General features: G+C 39.6%; 1 protein-coding gene across 2 annotated transcripts; it reads right to left on the bottom strand.

Moving 5' to 3' along the window:
• Window positions 1–370: 370 nt before the first annotated feature.
• On the bottom strand, window positions 371–21,567 carry LOC135496767 (solute carrier family 2, facilitated glucose transporter member 3-like). Of its 2 annotated transcripts, none has more exons than XM_064786255.1 (8): window positions 21,240–21,567; window positions 9,909–10,007; window positions 9,385–9,670; window positions 8,887–9,165; window positions 8,294–8,592; window positions 7,904–8,078; window positions 7,549–7,676; window positions 371–5,641 (listed from the first exon to the last, which is right to left on the bottom strand). In XM_064786255.1, the coding sequence occupies exons 1-8, from the start codon at window positions 21,423–21,425 to the stop codon at window positions 5,405–5,407; spliced, it is 1,689 nt and encodes a 562-aa protein (XP_064642325.1). In that variant the 5' UTR covers window positions 21,426–21,567; the 3' UTR covers window positions 371–5,404. The 2 variants fall into 2 exon arrangements, with proteins under 2 accessions (XP_064642325.1, XP_064642327.1); XM_064786257.1 differs by lacking the exon at window positions 21,240–21,567 and adding an exon at window positions 12,226–12,381.
• Between the last annotated feature and the right edge of the window lie 71 nt (window positions 21,568–21,638).

Below are 21,638 nucleotides of genomic sequence, written 5' to 3'. Positions count from 1 at the left end.
CGTATACGGTGATAAGTAGTAACGGTCAGCACTAACACACTGTGCATTGCATTGTTGGGGATTCCCCAGTTTCAACTCGTGTTGGAGATTTTTTGCCTTGGTGAGTTTTAGTCAGTGTTTTACTCCTTTTATCTCTCCTCAGCCATCACCAGCCTCACTAGCTGCGACCCTAGAAGCCAACGAGCTTATATTATGATACATGTATATATATTCCAACTTCTCTCGTCCAATACTGTGATATATTCCACTCTATCTTGTCCTGTATTGTGATATATCTATTCCAGCTTCTCTTGTTCTATATTGCTATCACTTTTCTCGTCCCGTATTGTATGTATTGTTTAAGCAAAATAAAAAGGAACTGAACAATGGATTTCTTCCCGCTTATTTTTATTTATATCATGACCATGTACAATGCATATGTCCATGTACAATGTATAATACAAATGTACATCCAAGCGTAATATCTACACCAACGGTTTGAAAATCTGGCACAAATCTATAACACCCCTGTGGCCCTGACAGGGTACATGTATATGAAAAATGGTAATGAACTGACGTATCTTAACATCAATCTGAAAAGGTCAACGAAAAAATATAAAATCAAAAGAATCTGAGAATCTTAAGATTTTATTCTTTTGACGTACATTATAGACCAGAGTGCCGATGCTGGTGAAAGGTGGAGATGTGAGATTTTTGGACCACTGGAGTGTTGGGTGATGACTACATTTTATGCACTCAGCACACAATGTGAAGATGTACAAATGCATTTCTATACATGAACTGGTTGCAATTGTCTCCAGGAAGTTTTATAGTACCTCCATGGTTGGTTTACAGACTTTGATGTCACCACAGTAAGATATTCCTACCAATGGAATCTTGGATGCCTAGCCTCCCTGGAGCATTTGTACAGAGCCAGCTATAGACATGGAGAGCCTTTTCATCAAATTTTACCTTAACTTTGTTGGTAATCAACATAACTCAAGTTATCAACTGAACTTAGTTATCCTTTTCAACTTGACTTTAGTTTTTGTGCCCTGTATTGTGCTATGCATTAACTGTACACTGATCACAGAAGTGTACATACAATGCACTAAAACTTTATCACAAGTAAACATGAGATGAAGGTAGGCAGACTTCACAATTGCATTAATCAAAAATGCAATGTACAACATACAATTAATTGAAACTTAACACTTAAAACATTATTTTAGAAATTGTTAGAAGACCTCATCCTCCATTTTGCATGATTAGTTCTTAATCGAACCAATCCGCCATGATGGATATGAAGAATAAGTTGTTTGACATGTTCGCCTAATGTCATCCTATCCAGTTGAAAAAAAACCTTCCATTTAATTTTTTCAAATATGAACGGGCTTTTTTCTCAGATTGAGACAAATACATACCCTTTCATGCATTGTTCAATGACAAATATGTACACTACAAGTATAAGACGCTGTAGGGCCTAATATTAAGCAAGTCCAGATCTGTTATTTTAACTGCCTTCAATACACACTGAACAGATATATGAAAACCATATGGCGATTATTATTTGCATGATTTTCAAAATGAGATTTTGAGTCCTAGATATTAATGGCGACTGCAGCACACCAACATTCAATATTGAATGTGGGTGAAACGAGTCGCCCATTTTGAGACAAGTCCTAATGAAATGAGGTATGATAGGCATAACAAGGCATGTTAAGTATCCACGAATTTACATACTGTTATACTAGGCATATAATAATAGTCCAAGATATGGGTTCAATCCTGCTGACTGAACTCTATGGACTGTTGTATTCTTTATTTGTCGTTGCCTTCGACAACAAGGAAAGCTACTCAAAAGATCTACATGTATAAGAAATATGGTGGATAAGATTGCACAATTAAGGCTTTTTCATGCTAAATATGTACCCTTATCTCAGTATAAACAGTATAGCAAGGGTTTTAGGATTTAGAATCGGGTTTGACTAAACCAATTTCCATGCTGGAAGTATCATATTACACGAACATGCAAACAACGTTTGAATTTGAGAAGTTAGCGAGCGAAAGAGACACCGACAACCTCCAGAGAGCTAACTCACTTCGGAGTGCTCCGAACAGGAAGCCATAGCGCCAAAAGCACGAAAAGCAACAGTTACAACAAAAAGTTTGAACAAACGACACGACACATAATCTAGACATAGCAGTATCCAGTGTCTTGGCAGACTAAATTGGTCATTAAGTTCCATGAATTTTCCTAATCAATGTTGATCAAAAGTTGCAATGGTAGAACTGAGATTCTCGGGGACTAGTCTATCGACCCAATCAATCTGAAAGGACTCTTACCATCCTGTTTTTATAACAAATCAATCCAGCTTGTTGCTATATCTGAACAAGGGTTAGTACATTCCAAACTCTAGAGGAGTGATCATGTGTTTGTTCACATAATGATTGTCATGTTTAATTAAGGTGCATGAGTGTGCAATTCAGTTCAAATAAGGATGGTGAAAAAGTGAAGTGGTACAGGTAGCTTAATTTCCCAACCCCCGCCTTTGAAAAACTCGACTTACTGTGGTCCCTTTAACAAACTCAATTTCAGTGAGTTGATTTCAATCAGATTCATTGTTATAACAAAATGTGTTATTAGAGATAGTGTTTATTACTATTACTATAAATATTTGCTACTTAAGTAGAGCATGAGAAAAAATATCAGCTGTCGGTTTTTGACCCATTTTGATAAAATGGCCACACTATCTAAGGAAATGATATATAGCTGCTAATGCATTGCTAGCTTGAGCATCTTAATATTAAGCCATCATTTGTTGTAGCAACCTCCTTATATCAATGAAGAGGCATCGAAGAAGCACCTTGAGAAAGGCTTCTCCAATGCTACGATGTATACCTTATTTAATATTCGGACATAAGATAAAGAAGAATTCAGATCTAGTTTGAAATGCATTTTGTCGACAGAAATTGTTCCACAAGTTAAATTTCCGCAAAGGTCAGTTATTAATAGGAAAACGTACACTCCTAAAAGTAAACCATATTTGGTGACAATTCTAAGATAGCTGCACTCTGAGCAACAGTTAATTTTCATTAACTGGATGGGGAAGTAATTGTTACAGAAGTTAGTGAGGTAGTTTACAATATCTTACAAGATTTTTGACAATGCAGCTGCCTCTCAAACAATGAAATAAAAGCTGCCAAACGACTTCAGTTTTAATGTTCCGTAGTTTGGCAAAATGCCAGCGTGTCAATCGTGCAGCGATCTGTGCAGAATTGTAGCAGGTTTTCAGACAAAATCGAGAAGGAACAACAGAAAATTCAGCAAGTTGTCACAAAAAAACAAGTCCAACAAGAGAATGGAACATTCTAAAAGGTGAACCTTCAAATATACCCAGACTAGAAATTGAGAATTTCATATGGGCAATATCTGAAACCGGATATACGCAGTGCATTCATAATCCGTTCATCAACGTCTTGTCCGCATCGTTTGGGGCTGTAAGGCCCGAACTACTGGTTGGATTTCTTCGATATTAGGTTTTTATTGATCTGAGCCGCGATGTAGATATGAAAAATAAGTTTTCTTCAGCAAAGCCGAATGGTCATTTTGGGGGTCACCTGAATAGCCCACATTTTGTTTCTGGGTACATTTATACTTGGCACGTGAGTAGATTGACGCAAAAGAAACTCTGAAGATTTCACTCAGAGTCTGATTGGTCGGGGAATGAACCGTACTGAGCGGAAAAAGTAAATCAAATGCATAATGTCAATACACATAAAAAGTTACAAAATTTATATTTCTTTGCAATTATTATTAAATTAGAAATCCTATTTGGTCGCAATAAAAAAAAAAACCTAACTTCAGACAAATCCAACCGGCAGTTTGTGCTCAAGAGCCCAAAATGATGCAGACATAATGTTAGCAAATGAACTCATTGGAGTTAATTTTACCCTGTATACGTAAGCCATGGAGATTCATTCTTGTTACAAGTGAGCTAGATGAGATCATGTAGAATCTAAATCTGTTTCATGATAAGTTATAAAACCATTTCACACACATTGCAACAAAATGGACAACTATTGGAGATAAACTCGAAGATGAAACAGAATAATATTTTTCACTCAAGAAAACCAAAGTCACTCGTACAAGATCTCGGTTTAGTTGGAGTGAAAAATCCATTGAATTAGCCTGAATGGTCAGGTACAAAACTAGAACACACACACATGTATGGGAGACCCAACAAGCCATAAAGGATTATACTTGTCACACAAAAAATTCAGCGTCAACCAGAATTAAACTCGTGATTCGGCCACTGAATCTAGAGTCTCCTGTCATCCTCCTTTTCAAGGGGTGATGAATGTCCACAAACTACATTGGTATTATTTTTAAACACTTTAGACGGTCGAGTTACATCTTTGTTATATTTTTCTAATCACCAAATGAATCTGCTCTTTTTAGCCGTAACCATCAAGAAACAGATTTTGATCATATTAAATATTTACCACATCCCAAGAACCAAGATTATTGATTAGGAACAGACGCTATGACTTTACTTTTATTATATATGGACAGAGAAATATTTCCGAACACTCATCACCAATAGTTAGTTCTGCCAAGTATGGCAAAAAATGAATTATCAAAGTGTGACAAAGATTGCAGCATCCTATGCTGTATGCGCTCAAAAAATCCCTTTCACTCTGAAAATAAACGGGCCATACCCAAACATTCACTTCGTGCCTCATTCCATGCAAGTTTAACTTGAGACAGAATGTCAGGTCAATGACACAGAACAAGGAGCCACAGCGTTGTCTATTCCAGTTCATGAATTATCTGTTCAAAAGCTCATTTATGTATTTTCAGGCCTGTTTGTTCTTAGGTTGGCTTTCCAGACAAAACTTGTAAAACTCATAGTCACATGAATGATTTGTATGACTCCTTAGCCATAAATGGTAAACACTCTTTTCTGGAAAAATTTAATTCAGCCAACCAAAGAAGCCGTTCACATACAAAATGCATTATCCTTTTCTCTATTCATTTCGGAATGTGAATGTTTGAAATGGGTCAACTCAGTATTGCTAAACACAAGGGTACCACAGTTGAGCACAGCTAAGTGTGACGAACGAATGTCTACGCAGGAAGAGTCTAACTCACTACGATCAACTATCAATCCCAAGATGCAATTCACAACAGCTCACATCACGTCGGTTGTCATCGCCACTAGTCCGGATCATACAAAAGATATCACAATTCTGGCACCGTAAAGCGGCACCGCGGGTCAACAGCTGGCAAGGCGAGTAATCAGTCCTCCAAAAGAAATCTTTCTGTCAAGTCATATCATCTGGACTGAGCAAGAAAGTTGCATTGCTTCGGCACGACATCACATCTTCAAACAAATGTCCTCGGACATAGTGTCTAGAAAACTTATAATTTTTCTGTTGTTCCGACGTAGATATCTTTCGGGTCTTTCTTGACTCCCTCATGGAGTAGCATAGATTGTGAGGAGAACGCTGGCCCAGCTGATTGTCGTCCGAATGCGAGGTCTCTGGCGATTTCATCGATCGATCGACCTTTCGTCTCCGGTACGAAGAAGAAGATGAAGACAATCGCGCCGATGATGACGACTAGAAAGATGAGGAATGTGTACGCACCGAGAGCAGTCTGAAATGAGACAAAAGAAAAACTCCTAAATATTCATATTCGAAACAAAAAACACCAAAGACAAAGGAACACATAAGTCTTTAATTTGACAAAATTAATCATGGCATATAGACATAATAATGATCTTCACATCCTGATTATCGGCGCCGAGGCACCCCTCAAAATGTTATGGTTTTCTCTGACATGTCTAACTCCTTTAATACCTATGCGAATGGCTGTTAATTATCTCACTGTCTTTGGCATTAAAACTAACAATAATTCCAGTATATAATTTCTCGGTATTATCATATTGACCAAATAAAATAACTTTGAATCCTTTGAACCCGTTCTGCAGAGGTGTAATTGATTAAAATGCTTTATAAAAGTTTTCTTTTGGAAAACTCCAGTCCTAAAACAGTGATGCAAGGCATACAAGACTGATGCAAGAAAAATGAAAATAAAGTCTATTCATACATGCGCAGTTTAGTGTCATCTGTTCCACGATAAACTCGAACAAATCTAGAATTTATTAATTGTAATTTAGCCATACTGGTTTAATGAAGGTTTGATGCAAAGTTATTCAACGATGGAAAATTACCCTAAATGAGACTGAGGAACCCATCTGTTGGCAGACTGTTGTGACCTTCTGTGAAATTATGTCAGTCAGGGTAGGCCTACATACTATAAATATGTAGATGAAGTCCAGCACAAAAAAGGCTCATAGTTTATGTATCTCAAACATTATGGATTTTTACCAGCATCGGTTTGAAAATGAACGTATCCTCTATCCTAAATGTGATCCTCTATCCTTGCATAACAGGAAAGGCGCCAAAAAAATCAGGCTAATTTACTCAAGTCTAGAGAGTTAATTTATCAAGTACATGTATATGGATATTCTGCAACATTTGTTTTTATAACAAAACTAGGCTTGTCTAGAGTCTCTGTCGAAATAGAGGAATCAATAATCAATATATCACGTCTAGTTTCCGATAGAAACACATGTGCCAGGCTCTATTCAATAGGCCTACACAATGTAAACATAATGTATGTTTTATTGATTTTAAACGACAGCCTGCAAACTCCACCACACATTATGGTACTAGTATTTTCTGCGAAAAGTCGATCATTTGACAGATAGACAAAGTATTAAAGTCATTATTTTGATTTCATAGATTTACATTGTGAATTGTTGTTTTAGTTATCATTTATCAGCAGGCAAATGTAGGTCAAACAACAACTTACATATGTTTGTTGATTTGTTGTATTTATTAAAGTCAAAATATTTTAAAATGATGTTTGAAAATATACATTTAGAAACTGATGTATAGGGTAAAGCAAATTCTGAAGACAAACGCAAACAAAAGAATTTTATACTGATAATTTTGCTGTTGAGAGCGAATTCAGCCTTTAATTGATTTACTCCGACGACACCGTCAGGTTTAAAATAATTGTTTTGGGGTGTAACCAGCATGTGTTTCCAGGCAGTAAGGTAAATAATACTGTACGTGGGTTCACACAAACTTGGTAGTCAATATATGATGTATATATATATGTTTACATCATGTACCCAATCAGTAACACAGTGCAGGAAGTCGGCAGGGAATTGGAGATTTTTATCATCATTCATAGTTTATTCACAGGTATAAATCAATCAAGTTATTTGGAAGTTTTTATTCAGAAGAACTGCAGTCAGTTGTCACTTTTGGCTAAATTCGAAGGAATCCATAAGCAAGCTTACGTTTAATACCTCTTGAGATAACTTTTAAGTTGAGAATAAATTTTCATTTTACGGAAAGATTTGGAATATTAGAAGGATGTTGCCCTGTCAAAGTTTGCCCTCTCTCCTTTGATAGTTTAATCCTATAACACCTATGAAAAATAATAGCATAGAATAACATGCTCAGTAGTTAAAAATAATAATAGCTTACCTGAATAAATCTGAAGCTGATTGCCAAGATGAAGTTGCACACCCAGTTGAAGAACAGGGCAATGCTCATGGCTATTTGCCTGGGCTCCTGCCTGAACACTTCCGAAGCAACAAACAGGGGGATGGGGCCTGCAAGAGATGAACAAAACAATGTAGAAACGGAGGGCGTTTTTCAAAAGTGGTCATCACCAGTAATTTTTCAGCAAAATCAATTGGTGCATCATTTGTTGGGATAAAACAATGATGTTCATTCCATTTTATATATATATCTTATATATTCAATACCAGACTTAAATTTCAAAGATTTCTATTGACTCGATTCTGAAAACTTCTGATAAAAAAACGAGTAAGCTTACCAAGACCAATGGCGAACCCAATGACGTAGAGAATCACACAGCCGATGCTGACATACGGCATGCCCGCAACGTCGGGCAGGTTGAGCGACACTGTAATAAGGATCATGGAGACGGCCATGGCACCCATCGGGACGAGAAGGAGGGGACGGCGACCGAGTTTCTCAATTAAAGGTACCTGAAGAGATAAAATATTTGAATATTTATTGAAGTCATCAGGGGTTCTCATCCTGCAGATGGAACTATACACTAGAGTAGAAGCTACCTGGATGAGTCGTCACTCGAACCCACAGAAACCAGTAATTTGTTTTCATCAACAGTCGGGATTAGGCCTATCATAATCATTACGGATGATGGTGAAATGTGTAGAAAAACTTCATCATAAAAACTTACAGCAACGATTGTCGCAATCACATTAATTATTCCAGTTCCGAGGACAGCATATTGGACAGAGCCTGCTTCGATTCCGGCACTCTTGAAGATCATTTCCGAATAGAAGAAAATGGCATTGATTCCGGACCACTGTTGAGCAACCTGCATGAGCACGCAGATGAGGAGGGGGAAACGAAGGTCGGGAGCGAAGATCTGTTTGAATTTGAAGGTTTCGGTTTGGGATGTGGCCTCTTTTGACTCTTTGTTCATTTCTTCCAATTCCGCGTCGACGTCGGTGGAGTTTCTCAGTCTTTTCAGGGCTGGAAATGTATTGAAAGTTTCCACAGGCATTATAATCTTGAAGGGGAACATGGTTGCATAGAGTGTGATCCACCGTAGGATTACCAGAATCCTGGAGGCAAGACTTCAGAATTTCCAGTTACATAATTCAACGAGTTCTTTGAACATGTCTTCTTTATGAAATACGACCAAACTTTGGTACATGAGAATTATTTGAGTTTGACATATCAAAAACAAATCTTGATATGTTTTTTCCCACTTTAATAAGTGGGGAAAAAATATATTGTGTGTGATTTTTTGCTCATGATACCAACCTTTTGCAGCCTCTGTTTTACTATTTCTCTGGTGGTACAAGAATGAAGGACTTTCTGGGCAGAATGGGAAGACAAGAAGTGAGAGAAGAGCTGGCACTCCCGTGAGGGCGCAGAGCAGAGGCCACAGCTGTGCGTTGCCCATGATTTGTTGGAGGCCGAAGATTTGGGCGACCATGATGCCACAGGTAATGGCCAGCTGGTTGCATACGCCGAGGGCACCACGGAGGGAACGTGGGGCAATTTCTGTCAGGTACATTGGCGCGATACATAATAAGATTCCTGTGGAAGTAAGATAGGACAAATTAAAAAATATAGCAAGGCAGAATATTTATTTACTTTGGTAATTAATGATTTTTAGTAGCAATTAACAAATTGGCGACCAGGAATTAGCATACCATACCCCTAACACGATATTTTAGCCTAGTTTTGGTGCAGTGCCATTTTTTCCTTGAAATGAAGAATAGCATAATATAATACCAAAAGCCAAATGGAACATACCTGAGCTGAGTCCAATCAAAGCTCGTCCAACAATCATCAATTCGGGTGCGTTAGCCACTGTCACTAACCCTTCACATAAAGCTCCAAGAATCATGAACAAGTGATTGAATAGGAGAGCATTTCGTCGTCCGAATCGTTCGCTGACCATTCCTGATACAAACGCGCCAACCATTCCAGTGGCGACGAAGATGGCGATGGTGAGAGACCACATGATCTCAAGGAACGCCTTTGTGGGAGCTTCACCATTTCTTTCCGTGTACGTTTCATTGTAGAACTGGATTATCGTCTGTAAAGAAAATACGTGTATGGCAAATGTAATGATATTTGAAGAACTTGAAAAAGGTGTACAAAGTTATTGTTCGAGTAGAAACTGCATTAGGAAAGCTCCCGGGGAAAACTCTGGTGTTTCCCTATTAAGTTTTACAAATCATGTAGTATTTTTTCTTAATGTTTCATGATAAAGCAAAGAATACAAACAAACATGATTAAATGAAACAAACAGATATGAATAAATGATAACTTACTGGTGCTGGCGTATTGAGCACACCAATATTGTAACCGAATAGGAAGGGGGATCCGAAACAGCATATTAACACACTGAATCCCAACCACGTTGTGCATCCCTGAAGAGAGAAAACAAATGGAACTTGATTAGGATGTGGGACTACTGAATATGAGCAGCTGATAGGGTGCCCCCAAAATTCTTTTTATAAAACTTGGCTCTGCAACAAGACTGCTCGGGAAAGAAGAATACGATATTTTTGGTCTTCGATTTATGATCAGGGCCCGTTACATAATAGAAGTGAGTGCATCAAGGACATACATCTCACAGGCGCATGAAGATCAAGAATCAATCAATCAATCAATCAATCAATCAATCAATCAATCAATCGATATAGATCGATCACCCAATTAACGGGTCCAAGTTTCGATGCGCATCAGCAGGACTCCTTTATTTTTGATTGCATACGATAAACACTAATTTATGTCTAATCCCAACCCTAACCCCTAACCCAGCAATCTGATTGGCTCTGACGATCTTGCACTAGACACTACTGTAAACAGCGCAACCAGGTTTGTTTGCCTCGCCTCGCTTTCGTTCCAGACTCATCTATTTAATGGAATTGGCAAGATGCCAGTTGACGTCAACGCTGGATCAATAAGCGCAGAAACATTCCTCTTGGTGGATACGGACTGTGGGTTATAATGAGAATTTTGTCCAACCTTTAAATATAAACCATGGCTTTTAATTACCATTACACAAGGAATTTGGTCATTACTAGAAGTCGTTGTTTGACCACTCCCCTTTTCCTCTTAGTCAGAGGAGATCTGCTCTATTTATATACTCAACAAAGTCTTCCTGGAAAAACAGACAGCTCTCGTCTGTTCAGTTTTAGGTCAAATACCTTGTATGATTATGAATGCCCCCTCGAGATATTTCAAATAGGTACGGGTTTTCTTTTGTCTGATTGAAAAACTATCGGCGATAAACTAAAATGGCGCGAACTAAAAATAGCACAGGACAGTGTTAGAAATAGTTGTTAATGTTGAATTGAGGAAAGATGCAGCACGAGTTGCGTACATTAATAGCATCTCGTCTCGCCTGATATTTAGATTTACAATACATCTTCTTGGTTATGCCCACGCCCCTCAATGTGAACAGTCAACCAAACATGAAACACATTAAGTTCTTGACTTCAGTACATGTTTCAATACGAACTTATCAACATTCCGACACATATAAAGAACTCCCTCACATAAAACTTTCCATGAAATTACATAAGATAGGATAATACCATTGACAATGCTACGACAATACCGGCGACGAACAATTATCGATGTGTAGGCGCACCCTTTAGTTTAAGGGTTGACTCTACATGCTTCCCAAAATAACTATCTCCTTTGTCCCTCCACCATAAGGCCAAGTTTCCCCTTATGACATCACCATTTCGGACACTCAGCGCCCCATTTCTGGAAAGATGTATAGGTACGTACCGCCATTTTGGCTAGACCTCATTTAGAATTTTGAGGTCTAGCCCCAAGGGCGGTACCTATGGTCAAACCTTAAAGGGCCGAACATGTTTATGCCAACGCTGACCATGCTTGTTAACGAGTATTGTAGCCCCTTATTCCAATGTCAGAGGTCAAAAGGACCTTGTTGGCGAATAGCCAGTGGTCAAAACGTAATACATGTACGTGGCAAACCCTTTTGATCTGCATGAGGGGGTCTAAGATAAGTATACACCGAGTTACCAAATGGCGGTCACAATTTAGTTCTTTGTTAGCAGTTTTACCCGCCCCAAAATGACAACTGGACATTCTTCGTAGACTAGGCCTACTAAAATGCGATAACGCTGAACCAATGTTTTTTGTTCTTTGTCACATCAATTTTATACATTTCAAAAGTTTTTAGTAAACACAGAAATCCTATTCTAATCTAGTTAGTGAGAAATCCTATTTAATCAAAATTGAAGATCAAGAAGTTCAAGAGGCCTTAATTTCAGTTATTAGATATCTACGATGAAGATCACAACGTGTTTTAGATAACGATAGATCAGAACAGGGCATCTGGTGAATAGTTCCAATCCTATTCTAATCTAGTTAGTGAGAAAGTCCTATTTAATTAAAGTTCAAGAACTTCAAGAGGCCTTAATCAGTTTTTAGATATCTGCAATGAAGATCACAACGTGTTTTACTATAGATCACAATAAATCAGAACAGGGCATCTGATGAATAGTTCCATCGTTTGTGAATTGACCTTGAAGAGCTGAGCACGCGCCATTTTGAAGCAGGAGAAATCAGAAAATAACTCAGGGAAATAGGCAACAAATTCCACCCTACCTGTAGGCCCATTATGCTTGTTTGTTGTTGTATTTAGCAGATGCTTGTAGATTATTTCTAAAAATCACAACTGAACCCTGATTAGGATTTGAATCAAAGGAAATCACAAAATTTTCTGGCTGCACTCTATCGCTTGTAAGTTTTATGAAATCTTTACACCGGCTGTGTAGACGTCACATAATACATTAGAGAGCCCCCACGCGTCATTCAAATCCAAGCACCTGATTCGCTGTTGTCATTGGTAACGAGGGTGTGTGAGGGGATGTGGCCGACTCGTCAGCCACTGAAAGGCATGAAAAGAGACGAGCCTCTAACTATTACCTTATTTGGACGACTTAACGTGGAAAATCCCCCAGGTAATACGCGAGCGGCGGTCAGGCGCTACATACTTGTGCGCACATTTTGAAAATGATAGATATATCGGGCCCTTTGTAAATTTAAATAATCATATGTAAAACTATTCTGACAATGACAGGTAAAAGATGGTTATTGGGCGCATCGGAACATAATATGTATAATATTTTTATCATTCGAGTATGGTTTCAATATCAGCAAGTAAGTCGTAGTGTTGTTCTTTCATTTACCCAGTAAATCCTTTATTATTTTCGATCATTGGTATCAACGGTTGACCACGTCTTGGGGTTAACGGTACGTTGGTAGGTTGGTATTTAGAATTGGTTTAGAGCTCCAGCTCAAGGTATACTTTGTCCACCGACAAGGTACATGTTGCTCGAGTGAGGGTTCACCCTTGGCTGGCCTCAATTGACAGAAGTTCAGTCAAGGACAAAAAAATAGAACAGACTCATGATAATAAACAAATTATAGTGAATATGGATATATAATTTTTGTAGACCCTGTCACAATTGTATTGATTTAAGCACATCATTTGCCAAAAGTGGACAATCGGGACGGATTCCCAAGCAATTACGACAATTATTCATGGCAAAATCCTCGTGGATAACATTTTAGGCATTTATCAGTGACAGGATTAGGACAATATTGAATAATGGGAAAAGATTTAACTTCTGGCTGAATACATTTTAATACGAGAAAATTATTATTTATTATGGTTGTTATATTGTTTTCTATGTTTAATCTGTCGTTGTTTACCCGGGTGAAAATAATGAAATATGTCGTGGTCATTGCTAAATCCTAGGGCCACGGATGGCGAAGGGTCTCGAACGCGGTGTTCGCATCAGTTTTTTGGCCGTTGCATGTTTCGCGTGTACGGCGAACCCCGTTCCCCGCCGTCGAATACCGACACCCTTAAGAAATAATCGGCAAACTGCATCTTGCAACTCGCCCACCGTCTATGAACTCTCACCCCAGGCTCTAGGCCCATTTGCCCAGGGTTTTGTCATCTCGGTGTCAACCTGACGGGAAAACCCATTTGCCCAGAACTGCATCGAGAAGGAAGTTACAACTTTCCGAAGAAAATTGGAAAAAAAATCCAAAAAACAGAAGCTGATTTCCAAACCAATCAGAGCCAACAAAAATATTACAGAGCAAAAAAACACCAGGCTCTTGACCCATTCGTCCAGGATGTTGTCATCTCGGTGTCAAAACCGGACGAGACAAACCCATTTTCCCAAAACTGCATCAAGAAGGAAGTTACAACTTTCCGAAGAAAATTTGAAACAAAATCCATAACACAGAAACCACATCAGAGCCAACAAAGATATTACAGCGCAAAAAAGCAAAGCATTGCATAAAAGGCAATACATGTATCATGTGTATGTGACTAGCTTTCAAAGGAATTGGAAATATGTGAAGCCGGGAAGGTGAGCTGAAAAATATCGAAGTGCGTCCGTCAAGATCACGTGTGTTTACAAAACGTCAGGTAGACGTTGAAGCGCTGCGGTTGCTCGTATTTTCCGAGCAGGCAGTCCGCGCCAAACCGACCACATGACGTTGTCTTAAAATTCACTCGAGACCCAAAACATGTCTGAAGCATTTAAAATCACACGCATGGCCAAAAAAGACGTGCCCTTCCGCAAAGTCGTGATTCATTTCGTTACGCATAGATTAATCTATTAGGCATTAATTAGGTTAATGCTGGTACTAAAGTTACAGGGGACATCATAATGTCACTGTGACCTCCCCCCCCCCCCCCCCCCCCCACACACACCCTCGAGGTATAGAAGCATGTGGCAAGTTTTTTTTCACCTCCATTCGTTGAGTGTTTAGCGAATGTAAACAACTACCCTGACGTACCAACCTTTTAAATTTCTATATGACGACGTTGGTGAAAGACTTGTGTTATATAAATCAATGAGATGTTTCAAAAAGCTTACTGACGACATCTATCAGCACAGTCTGGAAACGGGGAAATGCGTCATGATATTCCCATGACAGAATCTAGACCTGGTTTGCATAAAACTTCGGCCAACCGATGGGAAACTGCCAAAATCTACAGCTTAGTCTAAAGGCCCGCGGTTAGGAATTAATATTCCAGTTATGCGATCAAATAAAACGTTTTTTTATCTCACCTTCGAAATATAGATTTGAGTACAGGTGAATTGAATGGGTCAGGCGAGAAAGTATTACATTTGAAAGCCCCCCAATTGAAAAGTTTACCCGGCAAGGGGTCGGAGGGTTCTCACAATACTTTCAAGAAACAAAGGAGGTCAGGGCAAGGAAAACCTAGCATAGTAGTTAGTATTAGCGCTGGACCATCGTACTCATATAAATCAGAGGTCGTGATGTCTAGGGACGGGGTTCGACATCCTGAAGTACCGCTGTTTCCTCACCCGTGTCACCTCAACACCAAATCCTAAGAGTATCAGGCCGGCCATACACACTAAAATGACTAATGTCACTCTATCGATGGTGCTTTTCGATGTGATATATAGTAATTTTAAAACACCGATTGCATCAGAAAATGTAGGCCTTATGTCTATGCTCGGGTCCATCTAAACAGCTGCCCCTAGTCTATTATTCAATCCACAAAACCTGCTTGATCAGAAGCCACATCAAGCCACATGTGACAGGCATTAATTGATTTCCCGTTTTGTTTTCTCCCGACCTCACATATCATGTGACTTTGTCCGCCTTACATTCAGGGTGTCATTCATTGGCCTGGCAGTGGCCCATCCCACTACAAGAGGGACGGGAATCGACGATATACAGCGGATTTGAGCCTATTTCAATGGGCCTGGGTGCTACAGAATGAACCCAAACCTGACATGAAAGGGTGTGCCAAAAAGCTATATATATATATATATATGTATGGTGGTCGAAGACATAGAAAGCCAATTAAAAAACATGGGCGTCAGGAAAACTTGATAGCTTTGCTTTGGCAACCAGGCCCAGAATACAGTAGATGTACATGTACAACAGAGGCCTATAACCCGTAGATTAGGCCCTTTGTAAACAACTTACACCTTTCTGAATAAAATGACTCAAGTCAGTTAAAAGTTTTGTCAATAAACAGAGGGCGCGTAACATTACGGAAAGCTTCGTCAACAATGTCCCTGAACTTGACAGCAGTGTTAATGCGGGTAATAGTTATAAACAAAAGCCCAATAAGGATCAATGTGACGAAGATGCACTGGTCCTTATCCTTATTTGTCACGACAAAGCCGGCTCCCTGCAATGAGGGCAACTTGCGAGTCTGCAACCCTGTACCTGATTACATGACCTTGAAGTTGAAAGAGAAAAGTTGCTGGTCGAGCAACTTGTTCCTGAGAACCGTGCCTACCCGACAATAGATTGGCAGTATTTGATGTCATTCAAGGGTTCAAGCAAGAGAGCCTATAGGCTATACACCCCTCGCCGTCAACAGAAGGCGACATTGCCGTCATGAGTACCTCCAACCATTTCGAGCCTGCACTGTACTCGGCTCAGTGTCTACCATTTAAGTACATGTATCTGCATCAATTTCGGTCAATATTGATGATTAGAGCCCTAATATTCTTCCCTTTTATTTCCATTCAGTATCAACGCCAGGTCATGCTAGTAATCATGTCGACTTTTGCAATTTTACACAGCAAACCAATGTTACACAGCCAGCCAATGTCTGCGACAGCTGGACCTAATCCATAAGTTCAATAATCCCAATCGCCGACCTTTGCTGTGATCAATTCCCATTTGTTACTGGATCAGCTATGATTCTGTTTTGGCACATTGCCATTTGATTTCATTTTCTCTCTCTCACTGAGCCATGTACTGAAGATGACATTTAAGACAAGATGGCGTCCATATACCATCATCAATAAAAAACATGGAAAATAATGCAGATGACGCCATTTGGGTAACAGACAAAATTGATCGGGTATAGCTAGACTCCCGAGGCAGCCCATTTGGTTATCCTGGCCGTCTTTTATCAGGGTGAGGGACGAGGCCAGTCCACTGCATCAGGAGTGTACATAAGGCAAGACACCGAGATGCTGCTTCTTCACCCACTGTAAAAATTGGTGTCAAAAAGAATTTTCTCGCGTTATAATCGTTATATGTAATCTGATCGAACGTTGGCTGAATAATTGACAGGATATATTGGCTATGGACCAAACAGCTCAGAACTATGTCACCCTTTGGTCCAACGCCAGAGATTAACCCAAGCAGAATAGATTCTTTATTTGAGAATACAAATTAGAGGCCACAAACTAACACAAAACGTGTTGCAAGTTGTACTGGTTGACCCAAAAATCATTGGCAAAATATCCAAACGCAATGGGGATGTATCACTGTATGTATGCGTATACGTGTTTGATTGGTTCTTGCGGAGGTGTGTTCGCGGCAGCGCCCCTGACGAGCCTCCCAGTATTCATGAGGTAAACAAAACCCAAAGAATTCAATTGGGCATGTAAAACGAACTATGTACATATTTTATAGTTCAAGTTAAGATGAAACCACTTCTGTTTAAAGGTCATATATCAGAAGAAATAAGAAAGATTGCAGCTAGCTCAAAAAGGTGATACCCCGCCGGTTTTGACAGTTGGCTGACATCAGTGAAAACCACGAAACCGCGCCTAGACCAACGGTTCCATCTATCTTTTAGTCAAGAGAGTAACGAGTTGTCAGTTCCACCACATGCCAAGGCCAATGCGAAGAGATTCTACAATGACAAATCTCAGAGTAACCAAGGACAAATCAAAACTTTTGGTTATATTTTAGCTATATTGACGGTGATGCCTGCACCGTCCTCATCAGGGCCTCTAGTCTACTCAAGGCTCCTCCAAGTCTAAGTCCAAATGACTTGGCCGAAGGATCTATCAGACGCCCATAACCATCTTTCATTCTGTGGGGCTCGACAGATGCTGATAGCCGTAATCTACTAATCCGTAATCGCCATACTTACCCTCATTGGACCAAACTGGTCACAACAGTTCCTCAGACTCAGTGCAATCTGTCTTGACGTGCGCATAGCTCCGTAGTACCGTACCGTATTACTAATTTATACTGATAATGTAGGCCCTATAGAGCAAAGATTATCAATGAAAAATAAATTCATTTTGGATCCAGGAGGTTTCTCTATATACTTTCAGTTTCAAATGCATTGATCATTGATGCTGTCGTCGATTTCTATGCCTATAGGCCGGACGTAGAATACAGTCGGCGTGAATATTGTATTTTTTCTCCAACATCAAGCTAAAGCATTACATTTAACGTTACAGTGATTTAATCTCTTACTGAACAGTAAAGTTTCATCATGCACTGCCCATGCCACTGGCCAACTGTTTATCTCGTATAACATGTATAAATGGGCCTGCTTTTTTCCCCCCCATCCTAAAAATCGTTTCGTGCGCGGAAATCGGAGCCAATCCTACCAGGTTATCCAAACGTTTGGAGTGATGTGCGTACCGACGATAAGGACAGCAAATCGTCACCACCCTCCATCCATGCCCATGGTGAAGATGGTCCATAGCATTCGTCAGGACTTGAATCAGTTGGGACAGTTCAGAATGTAATCGATACATATCTTCAATCCATTTTCATCCGTCTCATTGAACCTTTCGAGTTTTCCCAGCAACAAACATGATGAAATCTACGTCATGACGAGTGACGTAAGCAGTGAATCAACGCGTCGTCACCATGCGACTTGCTCTAATGCATTGTTTTAAACTAAATATCAAACGTCATTGCAACGTCATGGCGTCGTTAACGTGACGTCATTGGACTTCTCAAAAAAGTGTGTTTTTTATTTCGTGACAAAAATATTTACTCCCAAGGCTAACGACGGTGGATCGGCATGGTCAACCGAGATTCAGTGAATGAATAGTTTTATTTCACAACCAATCCCAGGTGGCAGCACTGAATGTAGCAAATTTGGCCATCTAGGTGGCAGTTGATGAAGTAAAATAATTGGATTTTTACGTGAGTAAAGTCAGTACATCTGGTTTAACGTGCAACTATTTTTCGTCGAAACGTTTTTTTTGTGTGATGACATTGATCAAGATAGATAAAATCAATTGCACTCTATCCCCGAAATGTCGTCACGAACGATAGATGTGGCCGAAGGCCTTACGAGAAATGTCGCAAAACCGGTGTGCAAGGGATAGTATTCCTAGGGCTGATAGTCCGTGTAACAATAGCCCGCATTGCTAAATGTTTTGGTTAGGGTTGGCGGTACAATAGATCATGCTGCTTAAATGATCAAATACAATGCTACCGGACTATGACTCCAGGGGGACTATATCCGCTGTCACAGGACTTCATGTTCGTATGGGCCTAACTCCACATGATGTCGCACTATACCTAGGCGTTAACTAGTTTTAGGCCCTATGTCGTCAAGAAGGCATTTGTTTGGTGTGCATGTCTTGTCTGACGGACTCTAGTCTTACCGTGTAAACGGTGGGCAGGCCCTAGGCCTATATATCGGAATGGCATTGAAGTCGTCATTGTCCAACAGCGGATATTTGTTCATATTTTAAAATAGCTCTTCTTCAGTTAACACCTAAAATACACTCACTTTAGAAGGCTGAACGTCTCACGGGGTCGTATCACGAACACAGAAGCCGAATTCATGCTCCGGTTCGAAAATTAGCACTACAAAGCGCAGGCGGTCGCGCCTCGGAGTGAATTCGGCGCATGCCCAAAGGGACGTGTAATTATGTCAAGACGTTAAAAAGCATCCACCGACAAACTTTTTTTTTGCCTTTGACCCACTTTTTGCACACATAAACCATGCATTAGGCCGACTCATTATCATTTGCAACTGAAATTTTATTTATTGGCTATAAATCTCACACGTTGGGTGCAAGTACATAAACTTTATCTTTTATCTGTCTGGTATGCAATTCTTAATGCCAATGGGGGTACTTTTATTTCCGTACCTTTTTTCCTGTACCTTTTTTTCCTGTACCTTTATTACCTAGATTCGGGATTGGGATGTACACATCCTGACTTATCAATTCGACACAACACCATGCAACAACTGATATGACCCTGGTTACGTGTTTTTATTCTAGTAGGCTATACACCATATACTTCTGCAGCAAACCTATATACTATTTTTAGTGACATGTCTTATATTTATTGATTTTTGATATAACACTTCATGTAACGTTAGATACATCAACAGATGGTCAGAGTTACGCAGCGGACTGTTCTTTGTATAGGATAATGCATTTTCACACCTCTTCACCATGACTAGCATGAACACATTAATGATATTGCAAACAAGAGTGGTTGACTGCGAATAACTGAAAAACAAACCATTATATATTGACCGTATTGGCGTATAACATGCAGCAGATTTACAATTCATACTTATAAAAGGAAGGTCAATTTGAAGAAGTTGAAAGATAATAGATCTTGATCGTATACCTCGGATTTTTGTTGAACAAACCAGTCGACCTCATACCATGTATACTAATAATATAAGCAAATAAAAACGATATATCGAGAAACTTTCACTTCATTACTCTCTCAAACGATTTATATTTCATGACATGCAGAATATTCATGAAATGTTTTAATTCAACAGCTGTGCCCGGTACATCTGTTGAATTCAAACAACATTAAAAGTAACGTATAAATATCCACTCATTTCGAAAAGGAAATCAGTGGTAGTTTTTATAAACCCCGATTGCCACAGAAAACGGCCAAAATTTCCCGATACGTGTATAAGAAACTTGATCGTTCCCAAGATGATGCAACTTTAGAAATGTTTATTGGTTGAGCCCAGAGACCCTGTCCCTGGGATTCAGGTTGTTGATACGCATATGTCATAATTTGAACATCGAGAGGCGGGCTCCAAAGGCCATGAGGGTCCATATGTAGATGCACTTCCTGTTACAATCACTCTAGATCAAGTACTGGTCTTACCAATGTACGCGAACAAAAAATTTTAAATATTTATCGCACAACGTCCTCATTAGTGCCCTGTTTGTACAACAATATCTCGTGGTAAACCTTTGGGTTTATGCTGAAATATTTATTCCTGTTTTGATAAAGGTGTTTTATCACGTGGACAAAGGAATAATATTGCACAACAGAACAATGTACATACTGAATCATTTATTAGAAGTGGAGGAATGGGTCACTAATATGCAGAAGAAGCAAGGAATGATGCTGACAGCCAGGGCTATAATTAAAGCCAAGTAAAAAAAGACCAACACAAAAGAATAATAATTGTTGACAGAGATAAACGATCAAATACATGGAACTCCAATATTCCATGAGTATATACATGTAATAATGAGGCAATTTCAAAAATAAAAAATAGTTTCCATCTAAGATAGGATTTACCAAGTTACATGTATGCCTTCAATAGCGGTGTGGCCCAATAAAGCTTCCTGATTGGCTAAAAGATAAGGGTGTGTCAAATCAATAATCCTGATCCAATAAATGCCCCATACCATGATAGTAAAAGCCGAGAATGCATGAAACAAAACCAAAACCATCCTAAAAACTAAAAAAAGTCATTAGTGTGGTCGAGGTAGTGACCAGGCCAGCTCTTCCTTGGCCAGGCGGAGGAGGCTCCAGGAGGCAGGGGTGCCGCTCAACACTACTGAATCGCGGCAAGGTCAGCGGTACTCGTGTACCAAGTAGTATCTTTGGCCAGTACTCACATAGTAGCTTAGGGGTCGAATCTCCTCGACGCGAAAGTCCCCCATGTCTTCGCTGCCTTCGTCGCTGCCTTTCCGGCGGAGCTGGCCATTCTCGAAGGTCGCGGCATCCTCGTAGGGCTCCGCTGAGATATGATCCACATCGTCCATGGCTCCCTCCTTCATCAGTTCTGTGCCTATCCCGGACATTTTCTGTAATGATTGTTGTAGAATAAATCCAAAGTATTACAAACTCATGTAGATCTCTGTGTTGATTCAGTAACTCCTACACCCTTCTGAGCGCAGTTGAAATAGTTGTTTTGTACACGTCCCAAGTTGTAAACCTCGCAATGGCCGCGGCGTTTCATGCACTGCGCCTATTCTGTACACTGCACTGTGAAATCAAAGCGTTCACCTGCACCC

The sequence above is a fragment of the Lineus longissimus genome, chromosome 12, assembly GCF_910592395.1.
Source record: "Lineus longissimus chromosome 12, tnLinLong1.2, whole genome shotgun sequence".
Taxonomy (NCBI): domain Eukaryota; kingdom Metazoa; phylum Nemertea; class Pilidiophora; order Heteronemertea; family Lineidae; genus Lineus; species Lineus longissimus.
The sequence above is the reverse complement of the archived record's forward strand: the minus strand, read 5'-3'. Positions and strand labels throughout refer to the sequence as shown.

What these genes read in the sequence shown, in the direction of transcription:
- LOC135496767 (XM_064786255.1), bottom strand. Translation starts at nt 21,425, where the DNA reads ATGTCCGGGATAGGCACAGAACTGATGAAGGAGGGAGCCATGGACGAT. An exon ending in TAAAACAGAGGCTGCAAAAG is followed by an intron (nt 8,593 to 8,886) that starts GTTGGTATCATG and finishes ATACATTTCCAG; the next exon opens with CCCTGAAAAGACTGAGAAAC. An exon ending in TGATTGCGACAATCGTTGCT is followed by an intron (nt 8,079 to 8,293) that starts GTAAGTTTTTAT and finishes TTATCTCTTCAG; the next exon opens with GTACCTTTAATTGAGAAACT.